An 18718-nucleotide genomic window follows, 5' to 3' on the forward strand; every position below is an offset into this window, starting at 1 on the left:
ATCTGGAGTGACAGATGAGCAAGTCAGATCATGAAAGGAGGAAAAAGCTGCTGAAAAAGGAGCAAAAAAACAGAAGGAAAGCTTGTAATCGTATCGGAAAGGCAAGGAGTGATATCTCGGAAGAATTAATTTTGTATTTCAGTAATCCCTGAGTTTACTTGGAAAGATGATAAACTGGGGATAGGCTGTGAACTAGCAGGAGACAGCAGATGTGGAAAGATGGGATCTTGGGACATTTGCCATAGGAAATGAAACCTCCACCATCACTATGTTGCAATAAGTGCTAATAGGTCTGGAGTTTGACCATGCCTTAGGTGTGTGTAAGTATACAGACTGCTAAATATAGCTCTGGAAATAAACACATGTAATCTGAGAGCTTTAAACATAGTTGGTTTTCTTATTAGACTTTAAGAACACTTGGAAGAAGCAAGGATAATCATAGAACTAGTACTGATTTTTGCTATGAAGCTTAGAAGAGAAGCAGCTCTGCAGGGTCCTATTATGGAAGGAAAGCAACTGAGGTGCAGAATAGCATCAGCCACTTCCCAAAAAAGATCTTCCAGGCAGAGGGACACAGGGAAGGGGAGAAGGAGCATGCCTGGCACATTCCTGGCCCATTTGTGGATACATGATTCAGAAATGTGTGAGCTGTGTGCAGTGAGGCAATGGAAGGGCACAGGTAGCCCTTCTCCTGGCCTGTGCCTCCCCATGGCCAAAGAACCTGTCCAAGCAGCCAAAAGGCTGTGATCAACCCCAGCAGGGGCTGCAACAAGGACACGAGGAGCAAAGAGCCAACAAGAAGTCAAGAGTCCTACTTTGAGAAATTAATTGGGTAGTTTTGAATATAGAAAACTGCTAGTTTTTAAACTTTATACTGTCTTAAGTGCATAATCAGGGTCAGCAAGTTTCATTGTGTGTGTGCAGCTGGCAAGAATCTCAAATGGCACCTTTTGCAGTGCAAATGCTGCTAGAAAGGGAGATCTCTGCACAAAATGTCCCCAGCCCATCTCACCATGTGCTGCAGGATGGCTCCTGTACTTGCAGATTTGCATTGCAACAAGGACAGGATTCATGCAGGGTCACTCTCAGGGAAGAATTCTCTCTATCATATCTGATAATATCTATCTCCATAATATCTAATGCTGATGCTAAAAAGTTAAGAAAACAACTATTTGTCTACTTCGTACAAGACATGTTATGTAAGAGATTGATGGATTTCAGGGAAGGGCACCAAACCCAACCAGTAATGTTCATGTGGTAGTTCATTGTAATGCTGACAACCAAAACCTAATAAAATACAATACTTCTGTTATTGGAAGCCATTAAAGTGTGATTTAAAAAAGAAAAGTTGACAAATACTTTATTGCTGAAATGTCCAATATCTGCCTGGGCAGGTACCATGCTCTCTCCAGTGAAAATATACATTTTCATATTTTGCTGTCAGTATGGCCAACATAAGTTTGGCAAGACAAGAAAGTAAAATGCTGTCAGCTTCTCCCTTTGGCTTTCGAAAAGTGAAGTAAACAGGAAATCCCATTGTAGTCTATGAGAGTATACAAGTTCAGAATGATTTAAGATATTGAAAATTAATTTGATTTTGAAATCAAACACTCTGCTGTATTGCCTGAAAATAACTTTTCCTCCCTCTAACACTGGATTCCTATCCCCAGTAAAATTCAGCACCTTAGGTTTGCTCTAGGTTCCCTCTAAATTCCCTCTCCACCCCCCATCTTTTTGCCAGTTGCAGCTACCTGGATCACCCAGGGGGCACCCTCAGTGATAACAATATACAATTTTTATCTTTTACAGCCTTTCTTTTTGTTTTAGTGCTGCCATTATTTTCTGCTGTTTGGGAATATCTTTGGTTTTATTTCATGACATCTTTCTTCAACTTATCTACACCTGGAAGGTATTTGCCTCATGTGAAATCTTCATTCTTGTAGCACCTGGAAAGAGATAAGTATAACCCTAACTCACAGCAAACTTCTGAAATCCGTGGAAGTTTTGCCTAAGTAAGGCTGCAGGACTCGACCACGTGTTTGCTGTACAGTGTGTACTGCAGCGTCTGGTATTGTTTAACTCTGCCGTGTTTGTTTTTAGTGACAGTTTGCATAAAGACGTCTTATGGGAGAAAGGTACAAATAGGCTTTGTTGTGGGGACAAGGTAAGAAAACTGGAAATTAAAGCGAAAAAGACCTTTGTCTCTCGAGGAAGACACTGAAGGGTGTCATATTTCTTTGGCATTGTAATGGTACTAAATTACATCTGCTTCTCAAACATTTTTCAGAGGGAGGATTTCTAGACCCAACTCCAATTATCCTGGAAATAGAAAACGTCCAGCGCACTCAGCTTTTTGTGTTTAGCTCATTTCATCAACTCTCCCCGCCCGTCCCCAGATTTCAATTTAACTTGCAGCTTCCTGCCGAGTGTCCCCAGCTGGAGCCCAGCGGCACCGAGGGCTGTTCTGCCGCACGCAGGGCATCACCTGTGCCGGCGCTGCGGCCGCACCTGGGCCGGGCGGGGCCGGGCTCGGCGCTGCGCGCAGGCGGCCGCGGGCGCGGCCCGGCTCCTCGGTTCCCCCCGGTGCCCCCCGGTCCCGGCTGCGGCTCGGCGCCCGGGGAGCGGCGCGGGGCAGCGCGCACCATGCGGGGCCGCGGCCCGGCCCGCCCCGGGGGCCGCGTGTGCTGATGTAATCGCCAGGCAGCAGCGCTGAAACCCAACACCGCGGCGGGCGGGAGCTCCGCCGGTGCCGGGGCAGGCGGTGCAGCGCCGCTCCGCCGCCGCACTCCGCGGGCAGCCGCGGGGCGCCCCCGCCGCCCGCCCCCCGGCGCGCCCGCCCCCGCGGGCTGTGCGCGGCCCGGCCGCCCTCGGGCTTGCGCGGAGCGCGGCGGAGACCTCGGGGCGTTCATGGACAGGAGCTGCCCCTGCGGCGGCGCGGCGCTCGGCTTTCCCTCGGATCTCCGCTGCCCGGGCAGATGCATACAAATGCATTTGGGAGCCGAGAGCACAAGGCGAGGACGCGTCTCTCCCGCGGCACAAACGTAAGCGGGAGCCGGCGAGACGGGGCGCACCGCTCCGCCGCCCCGCCGCGGGGCCGGGCAGGGGATGGGGCTGCGGCTCGGCTCCCAGCGCGGGCAGGGGCGGCGAGCCCGGCGGGCAGTGTCCCCAGCGCTGCCTCCGAGCGCCAGCCGTGACCCCGCGGGCTGCCGGCTGCTCGGACGGAGCCCGCCTGTACCGCTGGCTGTTCCTGTCTCTCCTCCGCGCCCCTGGTGTCGTTCTGGATGTGCTCCGTCCCGTCCAGCACCCTCGTGTCTCCTGCCCTCGCCCACACCGGGCAGCCTGGCTCTGGTGTCCCCTGCCCCGTGCCCCTGATCCCCGAGGGGGAGCGAGCATCCCGGGGCCCAGCGTTCCGCAGGAACCGGCAGCTCCTGCGCCCCTTTGGTACCTAGCTAGTAAAACGCGGCAGACAAGCAAAAGCATATAGAATTTAAGCTAAAGAGCTAAGGCTGCTCTCTTAGTACCAGAGACAGCCAGATGAGCTGCTCTGTATTCGCATGTTTTTGCAATTGGCAGAGGTATTTCTAGTGCATCCTCACCTGTGATGCAAAGGTAGAGCTCTGCTCTCTACACAGTACCTAAAAGCAGCCTCGGTAAATGACTGATTTTATAGTTATAACGATATTAGAGAGATTACTTGTATGTGTCTCTCTTTGTAAAGGGCTGATTTTGTTCTGACTGTGTCTTAAGTTTACTGAGCGTTCTGAGCAGGACAGAAGAATTTGTTTAGTGTTGTGGTGAAGGTTGTGCTGCTGAAGTGTGCCTGATGTATAATCTGGGTGTGCTTGAATGCTTGTGAGCAGTTAAGGGGCTTCCTGAAGGCTGCCTTCCTAGGAAATCTGTTTTTAATGGCTGTGTCTTTGGGACTTCTTCATGAACTGTCTGAGTGCAATTTCAAAGAATTTCAAAGGTTTTATTTGAAATCTGTAAAGGAGTATTGCTGATGGAGAAACATAAATTGCATTACAGGAAAGAGGTACAGTAGCAGAGATGCAGTTTACTCGAGTTTAAAATATGAGATAGCTTCAGAATATATCTATATGCTTCTATGATATTTACCTAATTTACTTCTATAGAGAGCAAGCAACCTGGTCACTTGCCTGTATAAAGAAACCAGAATTCCTCACAAAAAGGATCAGGTTTCCTTAGCATATGTCAAACCAGTAAATCCCTTGCAACTTCAACCACCTTTTCCTTGAAACACCCTTAGGTCAGGCCTGTATAAGGGTGTCTCTGCAGGTTAAATAAATAAAACAGCTGCATGACTTCTAAATCTCTCACCCCATTTATTGACAGAAGATTTAAACTAAGAGCAGCCTTGTGTCACCCAAGTTGTAGTTCATTTGAAGAATGATCTACAAAATATACAGAGACAAACCCTGTGAAAGAACAGTATTTCACATGAGTAGGAATTCAAGGTATATACTTTTTACTTCATACAGAAAAAAATGGTGTGTGCTATCTGGAGAAGAGAACTAGTGTAAGCAATCAGATTTACTCATAGAACTGTTCTAAAATCACATCTTTTCAATTTTTCTTCTTTCTTTTAGAAATACTAACAGAGTTGACTGTTCTTCTGGATGTGGTAGTTTCTCATTTTAAGCCAGAAGAAGCCCAAGGAATGGGCCACCAGGCAGGGAGTTTCCTCTCCCTCACCCCCAGTCCTGTTGTAGAACTCCTCTTAGGACAATGCTCCTCTACCTCTCACCTCAACTTGTATTTCTCCCATTTTCCATTCATTCAAATTGTGAAATTTGGCAAAGGATTCAGGAACTTCCCCCCTCAATGGCTAATTGTATGGTGCCATCTTTTACCAAAGGGCATGTGAGTGTCACACTAGAGAGGTTTTGCAGGCTGTTATGTGCCCTCAGACTGTGTTGCTAGTAGATCTTTTAAAATTTGGGAAGCAGCACTGAACCTGCTGGCTAATTTAATTATAGTAGCAAAGAAAGTTATATTTCTTTTTATATCTTGAAAGATCAGTTTGAGAGTTGCAGGGCATCTTTGTCCACAAGGTGCTGTGACCTTTCCAAAGCCCTTGTGAAGCCTGATGGACCCAGGCTGTGCCATTCTCTCAGCAGTCCCAGACAGATGCAGTGAAGGAGGTGTGTGGGGCAGGTGCAGGTGTTTAAACCATCATCCCTGAGGAGTGCAGGACTGAGTGCACCTGTGGCAGTCACACTCCAGACAGGTTCACTTGTCCTTCCTAGCAGCCAGCTGGTGGTATTGCTTCCTATAAACTTGAGATTTAGGAAACTAGGCTGGAATGAAGAGGATACTGCTGTGCACTGACCAAACCTGAGTTCTGTGTGCTGCTGGGTAGTCTTCAGAGGGTGGAATTTTTCATTGTAGTTTGCCACAACTTGCTTTGAAGCTTGTCAGTTTTCTCATCCATCCATCACCCCTAATGCAAAAAAACCCCATGGATAGTTGCTGTCCAGTCTGTAGGAAGAGGCAAATGGCCATAAGATGTCAAAGATTATCAGGAAGATAAACTCAGTTTTTAGTGGTACAATAGCTCAGTCACATTTGGTAGTGCCTTCCTTCAAAATGATTCAATAGTGACCCTCAGCATATGCTTGCAAGTACAATAGAGCAAATGAAAAGGTAGGAGAAGGGGAGGAAGTTTAAGAGACCCTTTGGCTATGCCCTAAAGCCTAGGTAGTGGAACACCTTCAGGTGTGATGTTAAATGGGGAAAAATAGCCATATTTGGGTCAGCTGAAGTCTTCCATGCCACATGATTCTGCGTTTTTCTGTTGGTGTGTCCTAACATCTCCAGGAGCTGTGGACTCAGCTGAGACAAGGAGCCAAGCTCCATGCAGCTGTGGCAGATGATGGGTCAAGCCACATGCACATTATGCCTGGTGTGTGCCTGGAGCCTGGTGTCTCAGTGGCTGTGCTGGTGTGAGAGTGAAGACTGGGAACTGACTGTTCTGCAAATGTACAGAGTGGTGATCTCAACCAGGAGGGAGGGTTTGCATGGATTAGGTTGCACATGGTTTCATTTACAAAAAATTTTACTTGTGAAAAAAGATAGAAGGAAGTCTCACTTTTCTCACGCATTAGAGGACCCCCAGCCCTCTGTTTGTCTCTGGTTGATAACTCATCTGCTCTTGACATTAGCTGGAGAGCACTGTGTAAGCCAGACGTTTGTCTTTACTTCTCACTAAATGTTTCTGTATATTCAGTTACATCTGTGTGATTCACAGCCCTGGGAACATGTTGTGATTTCTTGCTTTCCTACAGTGTTTGCTGGGAAGTGACAGAGGCAGGTACCTGACAGATACAGCTTTGTACCTGGCTGGTGTAGCAGAAGAGGCTGTTGTAATTATTAGAGGAGTCATCTTTAAATTTTGGGCTCTGGGGTTCTTTGAGCATCCTTATTTTGTAGCTAGCTAAAAGGTTTTATGTGATTTTTAATGGCAAATCCATTTTGCACCTTTGAAAATAATAAGGGTGAAATAAAGGGTTGTCCAGTGTTCTAACTGATACAGTGCAATGCATGGACTTTGTTTCTGGCACAGCTCTCTCCTGTCACTGAGCTTCCCATTTGATCAAAAGATGACACATTGTGTGATACAGAAACTTTGAACTTGAATTCTGGGCTTTAGAACTCTGAAAAAATGAGCTGAGTGTACTGTAGTGGATGAGCTGCTTGGACAACAGTTGGTCTTAGGTCTTTTTTAGGAGTGGCAGAACTGCTCCAGTAGATATTTCATGGCTGAAGCAGGAGAAAGCTTGAAGGGAGGAATAGCTAGGGGTTGTAGTGGTGGTTAATTAAAGAACATGCCCCTACAAGCATGTTGGGATGTGTAAGGCATAGTTTCCACCTTTCCCTCCCTCTGTGATCAGAGCTAAAGCACTGATGCGTGTTTTTGAATATCCTATATGTTCTGTGTATTTTCTTCTGAAGGACAGGATGTATCTACCATTTTACAGTGGCAATGGTGACTATTTCCCCTTCTTGTTCCTTAAATTAATAATTTGTTCTGTTTGCCAAAATTTAAGCTTTCTCAATATACAAATCCACTTGATAAAGCCAGGCTATTGCTTTGTGGTTTTCATGTACTTGGATGTTTCTGAAATGTTTGAATTCCAAACCCTTTAAAGAATTAGTAAGACTTTTTACTAAATACTGTTCTGTGTGTGTGTATGCACATGTACTTATAGATCTTTCTGTTTAAGCCATATGTTCCTGTAAAGAGTGTGATAGTGTTTTCTTCCTACCTTTTTTTTTTCATGTGAAAATCTGATTAATTAGCTGGCAAAATTAGGTGACCTGAAGTTATATATGTTTAGTTGCAACTTTGTTACTTTCAAATAGACTTGAATCCAGATGCTCAAGTGCTCTCTGACCAGGTCCAGGAAACTTTTTTAGTCACTCTAGCATTCCATATTATGAAAAATCGCTGAGGTTACAAACATTAATGAGCAAGAGGCTTGAGTGTGAGTTGATTAGTGTCAGAACTATATTTCTGATATTTTTGAAATATTTGTTCTTAGAACTGAGTAAATAGAGGTTACCATAATTGTTACATGCATCTGTGCCTGGTTGTCCAACATTAACAGACAATATATTCTCATTTATTAGAAGATTCAGTCACTGATAAGAGAGTGATTAGATATTAATCTGGCTAAAACAATAATTAAGAAACAGCAAACAATCTGTTCTTAATCACAGTAAAAATGTAGTCTGTACAACATTCAACACTCCTAAAGTGAATTTTGAGCACATAATCTAGATAAATCATATATATGTTTGTTGGAAAAACTGGAACACCAGTGTGCTATCAACATTATTTTCGTACTAAATCCAAAACACAACACTCCACCAGCTACTGGGAAAATTATCTCCCTGGCTGAAACCAGGGCAGTGAGCCTATGGTAGCTATCAGTATGACACTCTTCTAACTGAGCATGGACTTGTAAGCTGAAATTTAATGGAATTTTTTTTTTTTACTTTGTGAAGAGCATGACTTGCTTGTAGCATGATAAAATTTTATAATACAAGAACAAAAGTTTGACACAACTTTTTCACTTATGGGATGATGATGTGATCTAGTGAGAAGACTGATAGGACATCAAAAGTATCTAAAGTACCTAATGATCTCTACAGGAATTAACTTGTCATTTATTTTATTATTTCTTTATGGCAACATTTTTTTTCTTTCCAGGAAGAAATTTACTACATGGCGGCATTCATATTTGAAAGCTGCTGCAAGAAAATATAAGCAGATGCAGTCATTTTATTAATAAAAACCAGTGTAAAATATATGTGCTATATCTAAGGGTGTACACAACCTCGATCTTTGTGTGAAGCACCTTCTCAGTATCAGTGGAAATTTGTACAGTATGATGGCTTTGATTCAGGACTTGCTGAAGTCAGTGGTGTTCTGCTATTTGGATCTTGAATCAGGTTTCTAATTCCTTGGAGTTCTGAAACTGTAGATATTTTCTCACATGTTTTTTCCCTTTCTTTCCCTTTTAGGAAAGCTCTCCTTTTCATTGCAACATGTATAGCTGTGGGTGTCGCACAAGTATCCAAACAAGGTGAGAATGCTTTGTTTATAATAGGACATTTGTGTAATATGTTAGTACATGAAAAGAGTAAATGGCTGTTGTTACTTGTGACCTTGGGTTAAGTTCATTCATTCATGTGACTTAAATAAAATACCAATTACAGCATAATGAGCGCAAAAGTTTAAAGCACCATTTGGAAAAGATGACCTTTCAAAAATTGCTCAGATTTTCTGTCTATGAAATTGCTTACATATTTAAGCAAGCTCTTAATAAAAAAGAAGCCTTGTACAGTGAAAAGGCTTTGATTGTGTCTTCTCTGCATGTGGGTGTCCTTGGGGGTGGCAAGCTATGACTGAGTTACCTTTCCACTTAAGGCAGGCAAACCATGGTGCATAATACAGGCTGGCATCGCTAGAGCAAAATGTGAAATTTGGTATTTATTTGGCCTTGCATTCAGATGCAGATGTTGTGAGGAAATAGGATTGTCTTGTTTTTAGTTTATTTTTTAATCTGCCAGCTGTTATAACAGCACCAGATGTGCAGCTTGCTCTGGAGACTGTTGTGGGGATGATAGTGTCCTGAAGTGGTGGAGGCCAATGTGCCGCTTAGTCACTTCTTATTTGCCATGAGAGTGGCAGCATCAGTTCTCCCCCATGGTCCTCTGCTGTGCAGGTGAAGCCTGAAGCAGGTCATCCTTGGCTGGTGAGTGTGTAACTAACTGCAAATACTCATCTGAATACAAACAGATGGGTTGCGTGGTTAAGGCAAGACTCATTCCAGATAATGTTTTGCTAGAGCCCTTTGGGATATCTCAGCAGCCTCCCACCATTATTCTCACCAATGCGTTTTTCCTGCTTGTCATTCCCAGAGATTGGCAAAGCTTGGTTTTTCTTTCACTTGTGGATTTTTTGTTTTGCCTCCCCCCTGTTGCCTTTGTAGTTTTGCCCTCCAGTGTTGCCCATTGCTTGCCTGGTAATGTTGGTTGTTGATTTTTCACATCCAGCTCAATGGGGGCCATATGCTTTTGTGATGATGGGATTTTCCAGGATTTTTATAATAGCTGAGCCAAGTTCTCACTGGAGGAGGGGCAGCACTGTTAGATGTGTGTGGCCTGCAGGGATGGAAAGGGAAGAGGCAGTTTTAGGGAGGCAGTTTACAGTTTCCTGGTGTAGCGGGAGCAGGTGGCGGATGCCAGAGACAGCTATGGGGTGACAATTTGAGTGTCTTCATCCCTCCAGCCCACCCTCCTCCTCTGCAAAGAAATAAACCTTTTCTCTCACTCCTCATGTCCCTCAGTCTGGAAATTGCTTTTACTGGCCCTGCAGGCGAGGACTGTGAGGGCTGCAGGGCTGGGGGTGAGCAACACAGGGGAGCGGGTGGAGACTGAGTCTTACCTCCTTCTTGGCTGAGAATGCCTCCATGCACAGAGCTTTGCAGAAATAGGGTAAAGTCTCCAGTCTCAACATGCTTATATTGCATTATTTTTTATTTTGTTACCAACAGATGAAGGAGTTTCATTTTTTTTTCTATTATTATTTTGTTGTTGTTTTTACTGTTATTCAACAGCATTTCTAGATAGCCATATGAGAAACTTTACTCAATGGAAACTCTTTTCCATCCTTGATGCACAAGTACCATACATGACTTTATTTTCTTTAAATGCTTGCTTGGGATCAAAATGATGCATTGAACCTTGATGCAACTTTCTTCCCGTGAGTGAATTTGGTTCCTCTTGCACTTTATTTAGGCAGTGTGTAAACAAAGTTGGAAAAAGCAGTTCAGAGAAGGAAACCTCCTCAGAAAAAACAGAGTGCATTTCAAGTATAACCTTCAGTTTCAGTATGTAAGCTGCAGAGCTGCATTATTACATTTGTGGTGCTTAGTGTTTGTCCGGGAACAGGACTGCATGCCCATTAGCAACATGTTAACACCTTGGTTTTTAGACTTCCTTGGTGTTGTGGTGGACCATCCAAGTGTGGGGACACAAGGCTTGGCTCCATTTTTCTCAGAAAGCTGATTTATTATGTTATATATTATATTAAAATACTACATTAAAACTATACTAAAAGAACAGAGAAGAAAGATCAGACGGCTACAAAGAACAAGAACAGAATAGAATGCATAACAAAATCCTGTGACTGCTCACAGCCTTGGCACAGGTGGCTGTGATTGGTCACTAGTTGAAAACAATCCACATGGACCAATGGAAGATGCACCTGTGGCACTCCACAGCAGCAGATAGTTATTGTTTACATTTCTTTCCTGAGGCTCTCAGCTCCTCAGGACGGGAAAAATCCTAGGAAAGGATTTTTCATAAAATATCATGGCTACACTTTGGCAGTTGTATTTTGAAAAAAGAATATTCTGCCAAACACGAAGATGCTAGCTAATTAATGTGCCTTCTCTCCTGAGTTCTGCATGCTTTACCTGGGAAGATACACATTGTTCAGTTTGGTATGCTGCTATAAACTATGTTCAGTGAAGTATGTGTAAAGATACAGTCTCAGACTCTAGGAATAGTACTTTGAGTGGGGCTCAAGGATGCCCAGAATTAATGTGTCTTGCTGGTTTTCCTATGCCAGTAATCTGATCTGGCACCCAGGAGAGCATTTGTTGCAGCCAGGTATCTTAATGTACCCAGCTGCAGATGCATCATCACCTAGAAAATGGGCAATCTGGTGAAAAATTACTCTTGGTTCTGGTGGAGCTGATTGCTGAATGGCCCTTTTCCCTTACCCACACTGGAAAAGGGAAAGGGAGAAATGTGTGTACTAAGATTGCTGAAACAGGGAGAGCATCTCAGAGATCCTGCCTTGAGAGTAGCTGTGAGTATGGAGCAACGTGGGAAATGAGCAAGAGAGACTGAATGGAGTCTGTGTGTGAAACAATTCTGTAGTCAAATCCCTTCATCCCTCCCCAGTTCTTTTGTGGGGTTATTTTTGTGCCACACAAGGGTCAGAAGGCTTTTTGCCAAAGCTGGTGTAAGGTTTTGCCTTACCTCATGATGCCGTAAAGTTGTGAATTTTTAAAGATCTCCTAGAAGGTGGAAGGAAAGCACTTGACACCAAAAACCCAAAACAGCCTTTCCTTCAAGAAGCTGAGCTGTTACAATTTGGGGGACTGAATAAGCAGTAAGTGAAGACAGATGTTTTGTAGACATGAGTAAACAAAGAAAACTGACAACTGATAGGTAAAGCAAATAGTGATTGTCAAGCTGGGAGGAAGAATGAGAAGGTTGCCTGCTCCCAAAATCCAGTGTGCTGCCAAGAGCTTCTGAAAGCCTTAAAATAAAATAAATATGCATGTTGGACCAGAAGTGAAATGGCTGGCCAAAAATGTTTGGAACAGTCTTTTGGCTTGACAGTGGGTTAACATGCAGCAAGTCAGCAAGGAGTAATTCCTTTATACTTATTTATTTAATGTCATTTGTCACACAATATTTATTTGTGTTTAGTTCTCTCAAGACCTGTCAGTGTTTGCAGAATAGAAAAAAAAATCTTATTCCTCATCATGCTCATGATTTTCTTTAATAACATTTAAACTATGTGCTCTTTTCAAATCAGAACTGCCAAAAATTTGGCCATTTTGCTTGCAGGTTGCCTTTTATTAGTGATAGGCTTGAATGTAATTTTTAGCTGACTATTTAAAACCAGTTTAAGATTTTTATTTTACACTTGAATTTATAATACTTTTGATAGATCACATGCATTACTATTTAAAAATAAAAATATTAATTTTTATTAATTAAATAATAATGGTGGTTCATTAGCAGAGGCACTGTGCTTCAGAGCTCTACTCCAATCTGACCTCTATTAGCAGCCTGACAGATAAAAATACAGCCATGGTGAATTAATTGCTGTGAGGCAAAACATCTTGAGAACTTGGCACACACAGACTTTCTGCAGAAATGCTCTTTCTCCATACCCCTGTCTGCCCTGGCTACTCGCCAGGACAGACTTGGCTCGTCCGTGAATCTCAAACATGGCTAGAAACACTACAAGGTGTGTAATGAATTTTCAAGATGTACAGTGTGTTCAGGTTGATGCTTTTGGTTCCAACTTATAAATCACTCTCAAGGAAATCTCAGGCAATTCGCATAATTTAGCACTGAAACTAAGCCAACATCTGTCTATTCTTAAAGTTTGCTATGAATACATTCAGTAAACAGAGAAAGGGAAACTGGGAAAGGTGACGTTTTTCCCACTTAAAGTGTAAATATCCATTTGTTTCAGTGGCTCTTTTCTTTTAATATTGCAGCAAATCCTTAACTTTTCCTTACTCTAAATTTTTGTTGTGTCTTAAGGTATTTTTATTTACTTAGTGTAAGCATGTCCATAGCGAAAGTAGCCTCAGCAAAACGCTGTAGAAAGTGCCTTTGTCTACCCAGCCAATCTTATTTAATCAGTGCAACTATTAGATACTACAAGTCATTTTTAATATAGGTGTTTCTCTGAAGTTGTTCCAGTGAGAGGTGGAAATAGATGATCTCATATGCTGCTGTGCAATGTTGTTTATGAAAACTAGTCTTCAGCTTTCCCTTATGAAAAAAAATCCTAAAATATAAGTTAGGGGGACCTTAAACTCATCTGGTCCTAACTTCTGCTGAGGTCAGAGTCAATGCTGAAGTCACTTCAGGTTGTTTGGTTCTGTCCAATTGATCTTTGAAAATCTCCAAGAATTGAGATTATCCCATGTCTCTGCCCCCTGGTCCAACACTTGGCCACTTTTGTGGTGGGAATGCTTTTTCTTTGTAGGAAGTTGAAATTTCTTGTGCTGCAGCTTGTGACTGTTACTCCTCAGCTTTTCTCTGTTTTTCCTATGGCCTCAATTCAGACCATGGACAATTTTATTTAGATTCCCCCAAACCTTCCTGTCTTTAAGCCAAGCAAATGTTGTTTCTTCAGCCTTTTCAGTATGTTTTAGCTCCTGATCTTCTTGTTCCATATTTCCATGACTGCATTTTGTTTCAACATCTGCAATATTTCTGCACCTTTCACAAACACTCAGGCAGACAGCTTTACCAATCAATCCTATCAATGCCGTAAATGCTGTCTTACTTTGAGATCCTAGAGAAAGGTTCCTGGGATGTGTGGTTTAGCTCCTACTCAAGGCTTTGTAATGTTTCAGCTGCATCATAAGGGATGTAACAGTGTCTTTATATTCGTCCTGAAGGAAGGTGTCTATGCCCACCAACTTCAGCTTGCCCAAATCTGATTTAGGCAGTAAGAAATTAATTGGGTCACCTTCAACTGTTGACTTACCCAAAGGTGGCTTTGATTTCTTTTCCCAGAACAGATAGGATTTCAGTTTATTAGGATCTTAGATAATTGTGTTTCTACTCATTTGGTGAAGATATTTAGCCACGTAAAAAATTGAGACACTGTATGGCCCAGACTAAGGAAAGGCTTAAAGAACATTGCTCACATTGAATGAGAAACTAGAGAATCCAGCCCTGAATAAACCACTGCCCGTTCTTCCCTGTAGGAAGATCTATCCAGATTTCTATATGTCAAAGCCAAATCTATAGAATATCAATCAGTGGGACAGCTGTCTGCTCTGTGGAGTGCATTTTTAATTCCATGTTTTGTCATGGTAGCTGCAGCCTTGTGCACTTTAGGGGGAGGGATGAGCCAGAAGACAGGAGCATTACCCTTGGGTCCTGACAATTCTTCTCTTTCCTTGCTCCTCACCACTTCCACTGCTCCAGAGTTCACCTTATCTGTGGCTCTAACAAGTAAACTGTGTGGAGGGAAAGGAGGCATTGCTGTGCTATAAATAGCTTGTCCTTTCTTATAAACAAAACAACCCTTCCCTCATGCTTTGATTTGAACTTTTTATAAAGAGCAACAGCATAGATCTATTGCACAAGGTTTTTTGCAGAAAAAGTTTTCTAAAAAAAAGAGTAATTCTCTGCTCAAAAAGTAGACAGGATTAGCTAAATAAATAAGGAACTAACCAAAGTGTATTCACTGATCACTGGAAAGCTTGAAGGGAGCAAATGAGGATTTCTCACTTTCAGAAGTAAATTTACCTACAATGAACATTTTGTGGACCTTTCTGTATGTTTGTTTAGTTTGGCTGGGGTTTTTTTAAGATGGAAATTTTGCTCTGGCTTTAATTATTTGTTTGATTTATGTGAAAGATCAGTGCCTTCCAGGAGGGATTTGGTGGCGTTACTGGGTGAAGCGTATATGCTCTGAGAGGTACAGATTTGGTAAAATGTTGTGTATACATTTGTTTATATGAATCTGAATGTATGATCTTGTAAATTAAATCAACAGTGTGCCTTTATTTCTTTTTACAGCAATAGATGTTCTTCATCAACTAGGCCTTGTGAAAGATGTTCAAGAGCCTTCAGAGACAGCAGTGCCCTCAACATCCTCTCTGTTACCTCAGGGTGTTCGTCTGACTGCATCAGGAGTGGTGCTAAGCAATGATGCACATATCGAGTCCCACGTCCCTCAAGTCATCCCGTCAAACCTAGGGCGTCAGTTCACCTTATTGGTTGGGTTGTACTCTTACAGAGCCAGTGATGCTTTTCTTTTCAGCGTTAGGAACAAGAGCAGGCTGCAGTTTGGTGTGCAGCTGCTGCCGAGGAAGGTAGCGGTGTACACCGGAGGGAAGCAGCCCGTGTACTTTGATTATTGTGTTCATAATGAGCAGTGGCACTCATTTGCCATTGGCATTGGGGACAAGACTGTCTCGCTGTTTGCTGAGTGTGGGAACAAGCACTACAGCAGTGAAGTACTTTCTGAAGTGGAGACATTTGACTCAGAGGGTGTATTTACCCTGGGAAGGATGAGCTCTCACTCTGTCAGCTTTGAAGGAGTTATATGTCAGCTCGATATTATTCCCTCTGCAGAAGCCTCTGCAAACTACTGTCGGTATGTGAAGCAGCAGTGTCGCCAGGCTGAAACATATCGATCGCTGCCTGGGGCTCCGCTTCTGCCAGAGGGGCTGGATGCTTTTGCAATGATCATTGATGAGGAAAACCAGGAAGATATATCAGCTTATAGATGGAAAGAGGTATCAAACATGCCTGTTACCAACGTTGCTCAGATTCGCTTTTTACCAGACCACTTTGAGTTAAGAAATGCCTCTGTATGGGAGTTTGCAGAGAACAAACCTCTGTTGCTGGAAGCTTTGCCTCAAACAGAACTTCAGGAGAATATCGACCTGGCTCTTCAGCAGCAGGAGATGAGCAGAAAAAGAAACATCACTAAAACCCCTGCAGGATCATATCCAAATAGTTCAGCTAATACCACAGGAGATGGAGGCAGACGTAGTGAGCCTTCTCTGATCTCCCCTGTAAAACAGAGTAAAACTAAAAGCAAGAGAATGGAAAAAGCAAAACAGCATTTGGATGTACTAAACAAAAGGCAGCAAACCTTCAGCACAACCCCGTACAATTTGCCTGCTGAGCTCCCTCTGGATAATCAACTCCATCCGGGGCAGGAAGGTGCATTAGATGCTGAAGAGACTTACCATACAGAAAACACTTATGCAAATGGTATTGATAATTATGCTTATGACTATGAAGATCTTGGCAAAATGTTTGAAAGGGGAAGTGTCAGAGGTCCAAAGGGGGAAACTGGACCTCCTGTAAGTTATCTTTATTACTATTTTTACTATATTGAGGCAGCATACGTTTAACAGAGGCTTTGAAAGGAACCTTTCCAGGCATGCCAAAGCTGTGACTGTGGTTTCTCCCAGCTGTATTGTACCAATGTTTATCTGCCTTAAATGTGTCTTTTTCTCACATGTAATTTTAATATGTGTTATTTTTTAATATGTTTTTATTTACTGGAAGAATATAAAGACATCCAAGATATTCACCTCTGGTGAAGTGGTAGGCAACCCAGGCTTCTTTAAAACTTGGAATGCAGCTGGATATTTGTAACTAGTAATTACAGAGACTGCTCACGTAATAAAATTGCAGGCTAATTCAATGTAGTTCACAAATAAGGGTGCTGGTCCATAAAAAGAACAACCAGGCTGCTTAGAAGACTGACACAGTTGTCTTGGTTGAGAAAGACAGTCACAATTTATAGTTGTAGAAATAGACCAGCTGCAGAATCTAGTCTGCAATCAACCCAAGGTTATGGGGTTAAGCAAACCTGCATGGAAAACGGTTTTTAGAACAGTCTTACAAGATTTTGAGGTATTTTTTCAGTTCACAGGGTAAGTGATTTTTGATACAACTGCAAATGCACAGTAGTGGTTTTAATAGAAACTCGTTAATCCTTTGTTATTGTGTGCACAAGGCTCATAAACTTTTTAGTACATAGAAATGTGCCCATATATATGCAGCTACAGACCAGAAAGAACATCAGTTCATGCTTAGCCTGGGAAATATGATCGATCGTGCTTCGTGCTTGTGTGATACTTTGGTTAAAATTTTTCACCATACCATGAACTAAACAATTTCACTTGCTTTTTTTGTTTGGTTGTGATTAGATTTTCCTTTTTTATAGTTTTCTTTTTGTATGGAAAGAGATAGTTATGTTTGAATTAGAGTAATCATAGTAAGGGTGGATGGATTTGGGTGTTTCTTTATTTGTTTTCTGTTGCAAAGGAAGCAGATTGTGTTTTAAGAAAATTTAGAAGCCACATACAGAAAAATGTTCTCACAGCCCTCATTCAATAAACCAGCAACAAAGATCAGGGATTGTAATACTCAGCAAGATTCCTTTAGGAAAATGATGGGGTTTAGTTATTAATGTAGTTTCAAGGAAATGTCTGAAACAGGGATAGGGAAGAAGACAAATTACAAAAGAATGCACACTGATTGCAACTATTTCACTTAACAAAAATATGTTTTCTCTTGTAGTCCCAGGATAATTATCTAATCAAAAGGCATCATTTAACTTACATTTTGGGAGGAGATATTAAAAACATACTGCTTCAGCAGCGTGGGGTGGGAGCTCTCTGTGCCCTTTCAAGTGCATTTTTGAACCTGGACAAGAATGCCAGGTCAAAAGTTTTCCATATATCTCCCTGCTACGTTTCTTGTGCTATTAAACGTGGGGTCTTTCTATTTCAGAAAAATAGTGAGCATTTATGCAATCATAATGAATAGAGGATGTCCTATGCTAAAAGCATGATGTGTTGTGGTTTGATCTAAAGACCAGGGCTGTTACACAGATTTGTGTCCTCTAAATTGCACAGAAGGGAAGTGCAGGTATGGGTTTCAGTGTGACTTAATGTAGCATGTGGGGACGTGCAGATATTCCCAACTACGTTTAAACTCCTATGTTTACTGTGATTAATTGGAGAGGAAATAATTCATATTTTTAGTTCCTTAGAACAACAGTGTTTTTCCCAGAACTGTGCATAAGTGATCAGTATTTTGGCCAAATTAATGTAATTAGTTTGATAATGCCTAAATTCCATAATCCGCACTGTCTTCTCTGCAGTGACATTACCTTTCTAAGAAAAAAAAAGTATCACACAAAACGGGAGGTTTTCAAAAATCCAGCTTTTGTCTTAATGAAATGTTGCTTGCTAATAAAACCCTCAAGGCTGTTTGTCTTTTTTTCCTTGCTCACTTCCCTTTTTTATCTCTTCCCTGTTTAGCAAAACCTTCCTGTTGGTCATTTCAGCCACCATAATGGCCCTTCTGGTTTTCCTGGTATTCCTTTCTGCCAGTGTTCAGCTCTGTGTGGTGGTGGGCAGTGTGGTGCTCAGTGTTTTGCCTGGTGTCTCAGCTGGGAGGGTGTCATACCTACAGAGCAGTGTGAGGAAGCCTGGTGAAAGAGCAGCTTGACCCCCTGACTGCTGCCATCCACTGACTCCTCCAAGAGGTCTGGCTTTGCTGATGCCCATATGCCCTTGCAGGAAGTACATGGCTCCTGTTACAGCTGGGGCTCTTCATTTCCCTTCATTTGATAAGGGAAATGTAATAGTGCAGATTTTAGTTTAGAGCACTCATTTGTATTTGAGTACAGTGAAGTTGATCCTGGGGTTTCAAATCTGAACAGCAGTCATTGTATAGAAAAATAAAGCTTTCTATGTTCAAAACAAGCAGATATGCAGGGGCTGTTACACTATCTCTTATGGTGACCAGTAATCTAATTCATTTGCAAAAGAAACATCTGGTCATATACTAGCATCTTGAAAATGCATTATCTGCATTATCT

At 42.3% G+C, this 18718-nt stretch overlaps 1 protein-coding gene across 33 annotated transcripts in view; it reads left to right on the top strand.

Annotated features, from left to right (window-relative positions):
- Nucleotides 1-18718, top strand: part of COL24A1 (collagen type XXIV alpha 1 chain) — a 171784-nt gene that overhangs the window by 52678 nt on the left and 100388 nt on the right. For 30 of the 33 annotated variants that reach the window (XR_010366410.1, XR_010366411.1, XR_010366412.1 and 27 more), the window contains 2 exons: nucleotides 8548-8609; nucleotides 14884-16181. Coding sequence is in view for 30 of the 33 variants with exons in the window: in XM_064428386.1 (XP_064284456.1) it covers nucleotides 8548-8609; nucleotides 14884-16181 (1360 nt within the window). In the remaining 3 variants the exon portion in view is untranslated. Of the gene's footprint in view, nucleotides 1-2727; nucleotides 3042-8547; nucleotides 8610-14883; nucleotides 16182-18718 lie in introns of those variants that run through there. The other 3 variants (XM_064428393.1, XM_064428398.1, XM_064428394.1) reach the window with 3 other exon arrangements.

This window comes from Passer domesticus, chromosome 7 (genome assembly GCF_036417665.1).
Source record: "Passer domesticus isolate bPasDom1 chromosome 7, bPasDom1.hap1, whole genome shotgun sequence".
NCBI classification, from domain to species: Eukaryota; Metazoa; Chordata; class Aves; order Passeriformes; family Passeridae; genus Passer; species Passer domesticus.